The sequence below is a fragment of the Hemiscyllium ocellatum genome, chromosome 2, assembly GCF_020745735.1.
Source record: "Hemiscyllium ocellatum isolate sHemOce1 chromosome 2, sHemOce1.pat.X.cur, whole genome shotgun sequence".
Taxonomy (NCBI): Eukaryota; Metazoa; Chordata; class Chondrichthyes; order Orectolobiformes; family Hemiscylliidae; genus Hemiscyllium; species Hemiscyllium ocellatum.
This window is the reverse complement of record NC_083402.1, coordinates 41,690,154-41,704,259: the sequence shown is the minus strand read 5'-3', so window position 1 is coordinate 41,704,259 and position 14,106 is coordinate 41,690,154. Positions and strand designations below refer to the sequence as shown.

Sequence of the window (14,106 nt, the reverse complement as noted above, 5' to 3'; positions counted from 1 at the left end):
TATCCCTTGCCAGTGCGAGGAACGAGAATGGAAATCCTGGAACGGAATCCCGTCTGCCATTAACTGCTGCTGTGCATTCAATACTGATGTCAGAGAAGCACTGTTGAAAGTCAGAGGTAAGTGTTATGGACCGAACCAAAATATATTAAGACAACAGTCCAGACCCTATCCATTTCCTTATTTTAAAGTAATTGCCAGACGTTGCAAGTTGAGTTGTCAAACTATCAACTTTAAGCAAAACACACTTGATTTTTATACTACATTTAAAATACAAACAAAATTAAAACAAAATAATTGGCTTAACACTAACTGTGTTGAAATTCTTAACAAAATAATATACACATAAATTAATTAACTGTTCCAAGATAGCAACATCTCAAATTCACTCTTGGCAAAGGCAAATTCATAATGTCATTCAGCATAAAAACAGACCCTGCGGTCCAACTTGTTCACGCTGATCAAGTTTCCCAAACGAAACCAATCCAAATTGCCTGCATTTGGTCCATATCCTTCTAAATGTACCTGTTCAAATGTCTTTTAAATGTTGTAACTGTAGCTGCATCTACCACTTCCTCTGACAGTTCGTTCCACATATGAACAAGCCTCTGCATGAAAAAGTTGTCCACAGGTCCCTATTAAATCTTTATCCTCTCATCTTAAAATTATGCCCTCTAATTTTGAACTCCCCAATCCTAGGGAAAAGATGTTTGTTATTCACATTACCTATAAACATCTAGAAAGTCATCATTGAGCAGCCCATGCACCAGTGCAAAAAAAACGTTCCAGCTATCCAGCCTCTTCTTATAAATCAAACCCTCCAGTCCAGGTAACATCCTTGTAATCTTATCTGCACCTTCAGTAAAATAGGTGGTTTCACATTCAATTCTAGCAGCAGGAACAGCTTTTAACTGCATAAGGGAGAGGAAAAACAGCTTCCACATCTAGCTTCAAGACTCCAGCAGCAACTGCTACTGAAAGCTAAAACTAAAACTCCTGGTTCTACGGGACCTTGATCCCACCCATTCAGGCTGCTTTAAACTTTACTGTTCCAACTTAAAAAAAACCAAAAACCTAACAAGTTGTTTACTGGATTCAAATAGATAGCTCACATCTCTGTCTTAAAACCTATGTTCAAACGAAAACCAGGACAACACTCTTAAAGCCAGAGTATCATCATAAAAGGGAGGGGTTGATAGATGTTGCGTGCAATAGATCTGGGTGTTTATATGTGGAATCTAACGTCATGTTTACAGATGATGAATGGAAGTTAATACCTTCCCTCAAAGTGAAGTTGATGAGGATGGTACATTTAACCAAGTGGGAGAGTAACGTGTGGGGTATCCACGGCATTCCAGACTCTGTCCTAATCAAATCTGGAGGAGATGTCTTTTAACCAGCCTCTAGGCCATGAGCCAACGGAGACCCTTAAGTAGGCAATAACTGACCGCCAATAGGGTCTTCACACTATCATTGGTATTCACCTAGTGGCTGTCAGGGACTTGCCACTTAGGAACAATGGAGTTTAGAGTGTTGTGGGAAATAAGGAGTCCCTCATTCAAAGGAACTCAGTACATAATGGAGGAACAGGTCATTGGGAAGAATAGGCCCACCACTGACCAGCGCCCCCAGGTCCCAATCCCACGACCTCCAATCCATCATGATTCATCAATAGCCTTGATGATCCAGTCAGCGTATCCCTGGCAGCTTTCAGTGATTGCTATAAGCCTTCGGGCCATTTTGTTGATCAAGGGTAAGGCACACCACAGCTTAGTTAAGATCCTAATTGGTACTTAATTGGGGGGACCTTCCCAGAAGGAGGCAATGTGGGATCATGATACCAGTTGACTTCATTAAATACCATCTGATGCATAGAGACTAAATATAAATGAGAAGTAGGAAGGGGCCAGAAATAATAGTGTGCAGTGGGAAAAGAAGCCAGTGCAGGTGATTCAGTGTTTCCATCTGGATAGATAAGAATAGAACTTGGCAGGCCAGTTCCACTCAGCTGAAGAATACAGGAGCAAAAAAGGATTTTGAACACTCCAAACACATCAGGGAGATTAGGTGAGATAGTCCACCAGGGCCACAGAGGTATCATTTTCTTCATGACTCTTATAGGAAGAGAAATCTGACTGAAGACAAGTGAGCATGGTATTGTGAAAGTCGTGAGCACAGATTTGGAAGGTGACAACATGTTCAAGACTTTGGAGAGGAAAGTAAAGTTCGAGGTGCTGCAGTACTTTAAGAAAGACAGAGGAGTCAAAGTGAGAGTCAAATAATGGTGCAGAACCCAAGATGAACAATGATTGAGGCATGTGAAGCAGCTGGATGGAGGTGAGAGGCAGTAGTCAGGCTGAGTGCGTAAGAGAGAGAAGATAAAATGGAAAAGTGGAACCTGCAATGGAAGAACAGCAGCTGTAGATTTTTAAATGCCAAGATTGCCTGTCTGAATGGTGTAATGCTACCTGAACAGGCTTGAGGCAATCTCAATGACTTTTTCTACTGCTGAACGCATGATAATTCACTAGAAATTAAAGCTGACTTAATTTAACTTAATTCAAACTAAATTGATCAAACATGTTCCTCTCTGTTTTCAATGAGCATTTCAGAGAAAAATTTGGTAAATAATCACAATCAAAAAATAACTGGAAATTTAAAAAACACAAATTACTAGGACCAGGAAATCTGATAGGAATCCACAATAGACACTATAACCATGTTATCCAGGATACGCAAAAAATACATCGGCTTTCAGAATAATATTCCTTAAAGTGCAAGAAATCTCCCTTTACTCTGGAACCTCAAGGTTTCAGTTTCTACTAATCTGCCATTAAAGCACAATTTGCTTCTCATTAGGTTTCTGAAAATTGTTCAAATTACTGTTGTTATTCTGCTGAACCAGCCAGCACTCTAAGGTGTGCCTTGCTTATTAGATTGTGTATTTAAAAGAAAAACTTAAGTCAACTGTATTGGCCCTCAGAAAATATTTGCCTACTTTCTGTCTCCTGACTCATACAAATTCAAAATCACTTGAGCTGCAATGAACAAGACTCAGTAAATTACTTGTAATGCACAGATGTAAAGTGTAATTGGAAAAGAATTGTGTTTGAAAGGAGTTTACCCTCTGGCAGATTTACGGGCACATAAAATAGCATCCGATATATCGACAATGCATTTTTGCTTATAGAAGCAATATTAATGCTACTGCCAGAAGTAATTTTTTCACATAAATTTCCCATGTGACAGTTCCATAATGAGCATCAACCTTACAACCTCTAAATTCTCACAAAACAACTTGTGCATCAAATTTAAATAATTTTCCATGTGAAATTTTTACAATACATACATATTTATTCCCCATAAAAAGATTTTTAATAACAAATTTTCATTGCAATTACTCCTTTAGAAATTACAAAATATGATGCCATTCTTAAAAAAACATTTTCAGTTTCTGTCTTTTTCCAGTGAGGAGGAATCAGATTCTTTCTGGCTTTGGGCGAGACATGACAGCACAAATTTTGACACTTCTGCAACAACTAGAACAGGATACAGAGGCAATGACAAATAAGGAAGTGAATGGAATTAATTATTTTGTTTACAGGACAAAAATAATATATTTTACAGCCCTTCTGCAAGATGTCTTACTTCATAGTTTTATGAAAAGATTTTTAAAAATGTTATTTCCATATCACCATCAGTCCAATCACTGTGGATACAATGGGAAAAATAACTCCACTTTACAAGGCAAAGGATTAACTGCCACACAAATGCCAGTTAATAGCCATTTCCAACAAGAGAGAATCTAACCAGCACTCCTTGATAGACACTGATATCACCATCACTGAAACCCCCACTATCAACATCATCAGGGTTACCAATGACCATAAATTTAACTGGACTAGCCATATAAATACTGCGGCTATAAGACAAGGTTAGAGGTTAGGAATCTTAAAGTGAGTAACTCCCCTCCTGAGTCCCCAAAGTTTGCCTATCATCTCCAAGACACAAATCCGGATCAGCAAGGTGTACCAGCTGCAACTGCGCTGCAGATATTCATCAAAGCTCCTTTGACAGCACCTTCCAAACCCATAACCACTACCATCTGGAAAGACAAGGGCAGCAGGTACATGGGAACACCATCACCTGCAGTTTCCCATCCAAATATTCAGACTTGGAAATATATCGCTGTTCCTTCACTGTTGCTGGACCAAAATTCTGGAATTCCTTCCCTAACGGTGTTGTGAATGTAACTGCACCAAATTGACTACAACAGGTCAAGAAAGCAGCAAACCACCAAATTCACAAAGGCAACAAAGGATGCGCAAGAAATGCTGGCCCAGCAATCCCCTTTTTTTTAGAAAATGAACAACGTGTTTCACATACTGGGGAGGGGGAATAATCTATGAGGAGAAAAACAATAGGTAACTACTTCATTACGTATCATCAAAGTATGTGGTAGCCAAAAGATACAAATGTTTTGAATATTATTTTCCAAACAATTGGAACTCCAGCAAAGTACTTTAACAATACCAGATGTCTGGAAATACATTTGTGTCTACTTATAAAAGCATTATTTTTTATTTTTATTTTCCTCCAGCCTGCATATGCTTTTTCAGTTTTTTTTTCATTCTACACTCTGTCCCAAGCTAGTTTGTTCTGCTTTCCAAATGCTTTCCTATTACCACTTTTTTAGGCCTGCAACAGAGAAACAAAGGTAAGCCACATCAGAGCTTCTCATTGTTTCTGCATTAATTAGATGACAACCATAATACTGAAGAATTAACTATAAATGTGGGGTTTGAATACAGAATACCCATTGAATGGTATGTAATTATAAGGATGGCAGGGGGTTTAGATAAGATTACTTACAGTGTGGAAACAGGCCCTTCGGCCCAACAAGTCCACACCGACCCACCGAAGCGCAACCCACCCATACCCCTACATTTACCCCTTACCTAACACTACAGGCAATTTTGCATGGCCAATTCACCTGACCCGCACATCTTTGGACTGTGGGAGGAAACCGGAGCACCCGGAGGAAACCCACACAGACACGGGGAGAACGTGCAAACTCCACACAGTCACCTGAGGTGGGAAATGAACCCGGGTCTCTGGCACTGTGAGGCAGCAGTGCTCACCACTGTGACACAGTGCCGCCCACAATTTTCCAAAATTTATCCACAAATACAAATACTTACTGACAAAAGAAATAGTCTTTAAATGCTGAAAGTTACATCTTAAAGGTTTTCCACTTACCCAGATTTTGAGGGTCTTTCTGTCTCTGGTCCCATTTCTGACTATCTAAATAAGCAGCAGAGAGCAGGCACCTTTTCGTTACTGGAAGAAAAGTACAAACAAATTATGTGTACAGTCATAAAACAAACGAGAAAACTGGCTGATCCACCATGTCTATGGTTTCCAGATGAGGTACAACCAGCAAATAAAATCTTCTTCATCCTGCCAGCTCTCTTCCCCTCCATCCCCAATCTGCGGCCATGCAATTCTGCAGCAAAAGGCAAAATCCTTGGGTGGTTTAAATGTCTGTGCAAAGTTCTTTATTGTGTTTAGATTAATTTCATGCTTTGCAATCCAAAACTGATCCTCCCACAACTAAATTTGGACAGAATCTTTTCTCCTAATTATGTCCTCAATAATTTCTTCACAAATGCAACTCTTCTCCAAAATAAAATTACAAATTCACTAAGTCTCCTTATGGCTATGGAATTTTAGAATAGGTCTTAAATGAGTGGCCTTCCTTCTTATTACATCAAATCATACTGTCAAAACTCAAAGCAGGTTAGAACGTGCAATTGAATGCATAATCAGATCAGCCCTCCAACAGGCCGGAGGGGCAAATTGCCTGCTCCTAAATCCATATAGCAGCAGGTGAATCCAAACTGTCTGAAGAAATACAAAATCAGTTCCTGTGACTGGGTCAGTGCTATTAAAAAAGATTATATTTTGCATCATTCTTCCTTTTTAAATGACTCAATCTTATGATTCTCGGTCTACTGCAGGTTCTCACGTATGTGTTGCAGTTATCATGCACATATACGATCAACATTCATGCCATACTCCTTTAATTTTACATCTTTAGTTATCACCCATTGAGATGAGAAATATAAAAATGTTTTGACATCACTGTCTTGTTATGCAATAACATTAAAGTGTATTAAAGCTCAGCTTAGTTAGGGCAGCAGGGTGGCTCAGTGGTTGCACTGCTGCCTCACAGAGCCAGAGACCCAGATTCAATCCCTGCCTTGGGCGACCGTCTGAGTGGAGTTTGCACATTCTCCCAGTGTCTGCGTGGGTTTCGTCCCACAGTCCAGGTGAATTAGTATTAGATGCATGAGTCAGGGAAAAATGTAGGGGGGTGGGTTACTCTTTGGAGGGTTGGTGTGGACTCGTTGGGCCAAAAGGCCTGTTTCCATACTCTAGAGTATCTAATCTTAAGAAAAAAGCCTACTACTTCTTGGTAGTCACAAGTAATACTTTCTCTGCAGTCAAAATGGGAGCAGCTATTTTAATAATCCAAAATCTCACTTTAAAAATAAAATAATCTTGGAGAATTTTACAGACCATCTAAACAGTTTCAGACCTCCAACGGTCAAATTAGCTTCTTTTTATTTGTACAATAACATCCCAAGTCAGGTGCCACATGAATCTGAAAAAATTTAGACCTCAACCTCGGTAATGATAGGGATATGGGGCAGACATTTAGGATAAGGAGCTCAGCAAAGGCCATTAGGATGTCAAAATTGCAAGTGCTCAGTTTCAAGCTAATGCTTGAGCTCTTGTGGTGCAATAGTAATGTCTCTACCTCTGAGCCAGAAGACTCAGATTCAAGTCTCACTTCCTCCAGAAGTGTGTAACAACATCTAAAAATAGGATGATTACAAAGTATCTTCAAACTAATGAAGAGAAAGAAATTAGTGTTGAGGAAATAGAGCTTGTGGCAGGTACAAAGGCAATGACCTCAGTTTTGTCAACGTTTAAGTGGAAGAAATTGTGCCTTATCCACAAGTAGATATTGGGTAAGTAGTCTGACAACCGATGCATTTAATGGATTGCAAATAGTTGTATGTGTATTCAGTGCACGTTTGGATGATATTACCAAAAGGCAGATTGTAAATAGAGGAAGATCACCAGTGGTAAGCTGGACATTGCATAATGTCAGGTGACGCTCATGAGCCAAGAAGAGGTACCGCTGTATATCTGCTGGTGTACGTTATCAGATGTATGGAGGTTTAAACAAGTGCAGTTGTCATCATAGAGCACCAAAGATCTTTGCCCACATTTCAAATTGGAGCAAGTGACTGGCACTGACTCTGATGTGATAGCCCTGTCACGAAATTTCACACATTATAATCTACAGAATTAAATTGTTACCACTTAAATTTGTATCTTTACATTCATAGGGGAAATGCAAGAGCTTTTGGTGCTTCATCTGGATCCTAATAAGCCTACTATCACAAAGTTCCATACAGCAATCCTGTTGTCTCTAGAGAGTTTGATGATGTTGCGGTGTCACATGGAATACAGGATACCATCCTAATCTATTCCACTCATTCAAGTATCCCAATAGTACATGAATAAAGATGTGAGTTGTTATTTCAACCAAGACTGTCTTCTGTCCATAAAGGTCTAAGCAAAACTTTAATTAATCATGTTTACAAAAACAAACTAGTACTGATGCTGCAAGTCTGAAATAAATAGAAATGCTGGAAATATTGTTAACAAACCTGTTCACAGATTGGAAACATTAACTGTTTCTCTATTCAGAGAATTTGCAGATGCTGCCAGAGCTGCTGAACACTTGCTGTTTTCATTTATCTACTACATTCCTAGTTGTCTAAGATTGCTGGACGTTGGATTACAATCTATTCACCATGCAATTTTTTGAAACCATATCCACCCTTACAGTTACCCAACGTTATGTTCTTGATAAAAACAAGGACTGCAGATTCTGGAGACCAGAGTCTAGATTAGAGTGGTGCTGGAAAAGCACAGCAGGTCAGGCAGCATCCGAGATGCAGGAAAATCGACATTTCGAGCAAAAGCCCTCTATTCCTGATGAAGGGCTTTTGCCCGAAATGTCGATTTTCCTGCTCCTCGGATGCTGGCTGACCTGCTGTGCTTTTCCAGTACCAGTCTGATCTAGACCAACGTCTGCCATCTCACAGGAAATGGGGAAACCAACGTGCACATCCCAAGCATGAGGTAGTTTAGGACAAAAAGTCTCCATGTATCTCCAAAGAGCTGTTTTTAACTTGCAAATCAAATCGCTGTCAGAGCAACCTGAACCCGGACACGAAGGACCAGTGAAATTTGGGCTAAGAGGAGAGAATGCTGGAGAAACTGGGCAGCTCTGGCAGTAACCATGGAGAGAGGGGACCACTCAAACCAGCGCGCACGCGCTCACTGCCTGCCATCGACCTCGGGCACGCGCTGTCACTGCCTGCCATCGACCTCGGGCACGCGCTGTCACTGCCTGCCATCGACCCCGGGCACGCGCTGTCACTGCCTGCCATCGACCTCGGGCACGCGCTGTCACTGCCTGCCATCGACCTCGGGCACGCGCTGTCACTGCCTGCCATCGACCTCGGGCACGCGCTGTCACTGCCTGCCATCGACCTCGGGCACGCGCTGTCACTGCCTGCCATCGACCCCGGGCACGCGCTATCACCACCTGCCATCGACCCCGGGCGCGCGCGCGCGCTATCACTACCTACCATCGACCCGGGCGCGCGCGCTATCACCACCTGCCATCGACCCCAGGCGCGCTATCAAAGTGGAACAACGACCCCCCCCCCCCACCCCCGGGGCGCGCGCTCACTACCTGCCGCGCCACCGCCGCCTCTCGCTCCGATCAGCTTCGCACTTTGCCGCAACAAGGAGGCTGCCATCTTGGAATGTACGAAAACTGGTCTGGGCCGGGAGGCGTCTAATATCTACAATAAATATACAGAAGTTTCATTTTTTTATCCAAAGAGCATGTTTTGAGCTATCATACATTTTGACAAAAAAAAACATTAAGCTCTTTATTCGGGCTTGTGCTGATTTGACTCCTTCGATACGTGTGTAAACGACTCCTCCCCGGTCCCTGGTGGTAGTGTCCGGGTGGAATGGCGGTGATTGTGACGCGGGGCCTCGGCATTCTGTTTCAGAATGTCAGAGGCGGCACGTTCCACCATCAGCATAAAGCCCGCGACTGCTGGCGCTGGGGTGAGTGGAGCATTGGCGTTTTATGAGACATAGACATGAGCGTGTCTCTCTGTTTTAGGGGAGATGGGACATGGACTTGACTTGCTTTACAGAAGAGGGGACATGAGTGTTCATAGTGAGGGAGGTGGGGAGGGAGTGAGGCTCACGCTTTAGGGCAGAGGGAATGAGTGAGGATATATAGTAACTGCAGAAAGTTACAGCAGAAAGGGACTTGGGGGATACTTGTACAAGGAACATGTGTGTCTTCGGTGAATGACTGAAGAAGCCTCACCGTTTCAGTCTTGATCGAATGAAGAGAGAATGGAACTTGAGTGCCCACAGTGACAGGGCAATAGCCCACTGCTGAGTCCCTTTAAAGAGATCATGATTTGTAGATGCCGGTGTTGGAGTGGGGTGTACAAAGTTAAAAATCACATAACACCAGGTTATAGTCCAACAAGTTTAACTGGAAGCACACTAGCTTTCGGAGCGCTGCTCCTTCATCAGCAGCGCTCCGAAAGCTAGTGTTTCCAATTAAACTTGTTGGACTATAACCTGGTGTTGTGTGATTTTTAACCTTTTAAAGGGGAACATTGTATTTGCAGCTTCTCCCAAACTGCACTGATTTCAAAGTTCATAGAGATTAAGGAATTTGAAAAGTGAGAAGGGACTACGCTCAATGCCTTTTAGCGAGTGCACTTCTTGCAGTTGCTTGGCAGACGGTTTTTAAAATAAGAAAAGTTAACAAAATACAAAACGCTTCTCTAGTTATTAATAAATGGATTGCTCCTTGATCGAGTATTGGTAAGATTCTACTCATAACAAGTTGAACAACTGTTCTCTTCAATAGACCATAAATAAGAATCACGATGTCACTTGAAGAAGGAATACTATGTTAGAGACCTTTTAGATCTTTATCTGTTTCACTCCTGTATTTAACCACAGGTCCTATGTTTAAACGGCTCTTTTCGAGGTTTGGAACACAAAAAAAGCCTTTCTTTGGCCAATATTTAAAGTCCGAGATACTATTGAAATATTAATGTTCGTCGAGAAAGGTAGATGGAACAATGATCTCAATGTTTATGTTCGAAGCTGTCCCTTATTAGAAGATAGTTTACTGACAGTGTCATAAGATTAGTCGAGGCATTTGTGATTGAGCTGTCTATAATGTTAGTTAGATCACACCTGGAATACTTGGTGCAGTACTGGTCACCACACTAGGAAGGATGTGATTGCACCAAGGAGAGTGCGGGTGAGATTCACAAGAATGAGTTTTGAGTTTTTATATTTTATTCTACAGCTACTGTACATGAAAGCACAGTACAGCACATGAAAGCACAGTACAGCAGACAAATGTAAATCTTCTCATGACCAATATCTGAAGTGCATTCGAATGGTCGGCCTTCATAAAGGATGTGCCCTGGGCTGGAGCAACTTAGCTAAGAATAGAGGCTGGGGTTGCTTTTCTTAGAGTATAGAAGGCTGAGGGGGTCTGATTGAATGAACAAAGTTATGAGGGGTAGGTTTATCCTTAGAGACGAGTCACTAACTGAGGGAACAGTTTTAAGGTTAAAATGTAGCAGGTTTACAGGGGATTTAAGGGAAAAAGAATATCCACCAAAGGGTGATGGATATCTGGAACTGAGTTCTAAAAGGGTGATAGAGGCAGTATCCATCAAAAGATTCAAGAAGTATTGTAAATGGCTGAGGTGTTAAATGAATACTTACAAGGCAAATGGAGCCCAGGTCATAATGACAAAGAACAAAACATAGTCACCTAAAAAAGTTTAAATTGATAAAGAGGTGGATTTGTAACATACAAGTCAGTATGTAAAGTTGATAAGGCACTAGGATCAGATGAAATGCATCCAATGATATTGAAGGAAATAAGAGTGGAAATTGCAGAGGCACTGGCAATACTAAGATGATGAGACAGAGGAGCAGCGGTATGTCTTCCAATCTTCCCTGGATTCATGGATGGTGTCAGAGAAGTGCAAACATTAGGCCCCTGTTGAGGTGGAAAAAAAAGTTTGTGGGGACAGAGGCCCAAGTGGAGACTAGGCATTCTAACTGATGTGTTGTACGTGGACTTCCAAAAGACATTCAATACCATGCCACCTAACAGACCTGTGAGGGAAGTGTTTCATACACAAGAACACCCAGTTATGTCTTTCCAACCTGAAAAGACCCATTAATCCTAACTTTCTGTATTGTGTGTGTTAACCTATCTTCAATCCAAACTCATCCCCAACTTCCTGTTTTGTGCAGGAACTTTACATGTGGCACCTTATTGAAAGCCTTCTGGAAATCCATACACTCTATCTCATGGTTTCCCCTTTTCAGGTTGAAGTTTGCTCGCTGAGCTGGAAGGTTTGTTTTGAGATGTTTCATCACCACGCTAGCTAACATCATCAATGAGTCTCTGGTGAAGCACTGGTGTTATGTCCTACTTTCTATTTATGTGCCTTGATCTCTTAAGGTGGGTGATATCACTTCTGGTTGTGAACATAGATGGAAAATAGGGCAATTCAAGCAAGGAATTAGAGACCACTTTGTGATTGAATATTGTCTGGTCGGCATGGACGAGTTAGACCAAAGGGTCTGTTTCCGTGCTGTACATCTCTATGACTCTAAGGAACAAGAAGACTGTAGATGATTGTTTTAATTAAGTTACTGTGACTCTAATAATACTCAATGGTTTATTAGCTAAAGGCATTAAGTAGCTGGAAACCAGCCATTCAAGTTTAAAATGTGAACGGTCTTAGCTACTGGAATCCTGAACACCACACTCACTTGTGCTAATTTCAGAATAAATACGTTATGCAAGTATTTAATCCTGTCTCAGGATAAAATGCAAAAGAAAAGGAATTCTGAATTATAAACAAACTGCTAAAATGACAGCATGTCAGGGAGCATCTGCAGAGAGGGAAATTGAGGAAGATACATTTTTCACAAATGTTTCCATAATTAAGAGAAAATCTAAATATAACATGATCTGTAATGACAAGCAGTGTATTCTCTTAATATAAAATTTAAATCTGATTTCATTTTATATTTGCAGTGAAACGGTATTTACTATCTGACAACGTGATTCGTTTGATGGAATTCCAACAGAAGAAGGTTGCAATTGCCAATCAGATGTATGTTAGTAGAGGTATGTTATACTTCTATCAGTTTTTTCATTGTCTTTTCCTGAGTAAAAGTACTTTAGGAAACACAGTTTCGTGTGGAACTGATCTGCCAGATCACAGGAGTCTGTTTAAAACAAAGTTCTCTGAGTTACTAATTTTTATTCTTTTATTTTAAAGGGGCAATGTACTTTTTGTTTCAGTTCTTCCCTCTTACCAAACCCTGTGTTCCCCATTATTTATATTATGTTATTTGTGTCCACCTTCGTAAAGCCAGAACCAAAATATAGATTTAATTTAGTTCATCAGCCATTTCTTTGTTCTGTTCTTTTGCTTTTACTTCAAGTACATCCAGTAGCAATCTGACAGCTTTTTTCTGCATTTTACATTTTGAAGTGAAGGCTTGAGAATTTTATGTCTGAAATACTGAAGGTATAATTTTATTTTGAAAATCAGGTAGACATTTTTATTATCACTTACTTTTTAAAAACGAGAACTTTTTTAACTGTGCAGAACAATATTTCAACAACATCGAGGAGAAGCTAAGAAAGAATGAGTTGATCCTCAAGGACGATTTAAAAACATTATTACATTTGTGCCAAACGCCATCAGATGTCAAAGTAGCAAAGAATCTAATTTACAGGTATGTCAATTTTTTTTTTAAAAAGTTATTAATTCCATAAATCTGAATCTCTGGTCCTAATTAAGATTAATAGTTTTTATTCGGTTCCCTATCTAATTTCCATGCATAGGTCTAAGCAGTATACTTTCTAGTATAACTTCTAACCAATGCTCTGATATAAAAAAGGCTTAGAATTTCATTTTAGAAAGTGTGAAAAATACTCAGCAGGTCAGGGAGCATCTATGAGGACAGAGTGAATGCCTCAGATCTATCACTGCTTGCCAAAACGCATCAATGTGAATCACTAGATGTGTTTCACCCTTCATAGATTCTTTGATATTTAAATATATTCAGCATTTTCTGATTTTATTCCAGTAAGTTTGGTTTTAGTAGAAGTAAATTTATTTCATTCAATCTTTTATCGCTTCAATGCTGGTATCATGGAAGGTTATAATTGTGTATATTAAATAATACAATAATTAACTGTGGAAACATATATCATTATCTCTGCTGTGAGCTACAGTTGATAAACTTGCCTGGGGTTTAAATAGATTTATCATTTCACTGATAGACAAAACACAAATTACTTTGAGCTCAACAAATGCAGCTCTGGCTACAATGGAATGTCTAGGAATTGTATGTCCCATTTATTTCCTGACACACTCAGTACTGCTTAAATGTGTTTCTGAGTGTAAGATGCTGTGTATGTATCATTTCATTGACTAAATGGATGTGTCATGGTGTGTAGTCTGATTTTAAAAATTAACATTAACATTGATAGGCACAGGTGAGGTGCCGGAAGACTGAAGGGTTGGCTAACGTGGTGCCACTGTTGAAGGGTGGTAAAGACAAGCCAGGGAACAATAGACCAGTGAGCCTGACATCGGTGTTGGGCAAGCTGTTGGAGGGAATCCTGAGGGACAGGATGCACATGTATTTGGAAAGGCAAGGACTGATTGGGGATAGTCAACATAGCTATGGATGGGAAATTGAGTTTTTTGAGGAAGTAACAAAGAGGATTGATGAGGGCAGAGTGGTAGATGTGATCTATAATGGACTTTAGTAAAGCATTTGATAAGCTTTCCCATGGGAGACTGATTAGCAAGGTTGGATCTCACTGAATACAGAGAGAACTAGTCACTTGGATACAGA

General features: G+C 40.4%; 2 protein-coding genes across 2 annotated transcripts in view; one reads left to right on the top strand and one right to left on the bottom strand.

Moving 5' to 3' along the window:
* Window positions 1–8,918, bottom strand: part of mrps27 (mitochondrial ribosomal protein S27) — a 94,575-nt gene extending 85,657 nt beyond the window's left edge. The window contains exons 1-2 of the mRNA XM_060843848.1: window positions 8,840–8,918; window positions 5,257–5,337 (exon numbers count right to left, since the gene is read on the bottom strand). Coding sequence (XP_060699831.1) covers window positions 5,257–5,337; window positions 8,840–8,906 — 148 coding nt within the window. The 5' untranslated portion in view covers window positions 8,907–8,918. The remainder of the gene's footprint in view (window positions 1–5,256; window positions 5,338–8,839) is intronic.
* A 195-nt stretch (window positions 8,919–9,113) lies between these two features.
* Window positions 9,114–14,106, top strand: part of ptcd2 (pentatricopeptide repeat domain 2) — a 34,840-nt gene continuing 29,847 nt past the window's right edge. The window contains exons 1-3 of the mRNA XM_060843834.1: window positions 9,114–9,225; window positions 12,266–12,358; window positions 12,846–12,975. Of these exons, the coding sequence (XP_060699817.1) occupies window positions 9,126–9,225; window positions 12,266–12,358; window positions 12,846–12,975 (323 nt within the window). The 5' untranslated portion in view covers window positions 9,114–9,125. The remainder of the gene's footprint in view (window positions 9,226–12,265; window positions 12,359–12,845; window positions 12,976–14,106) is intronic.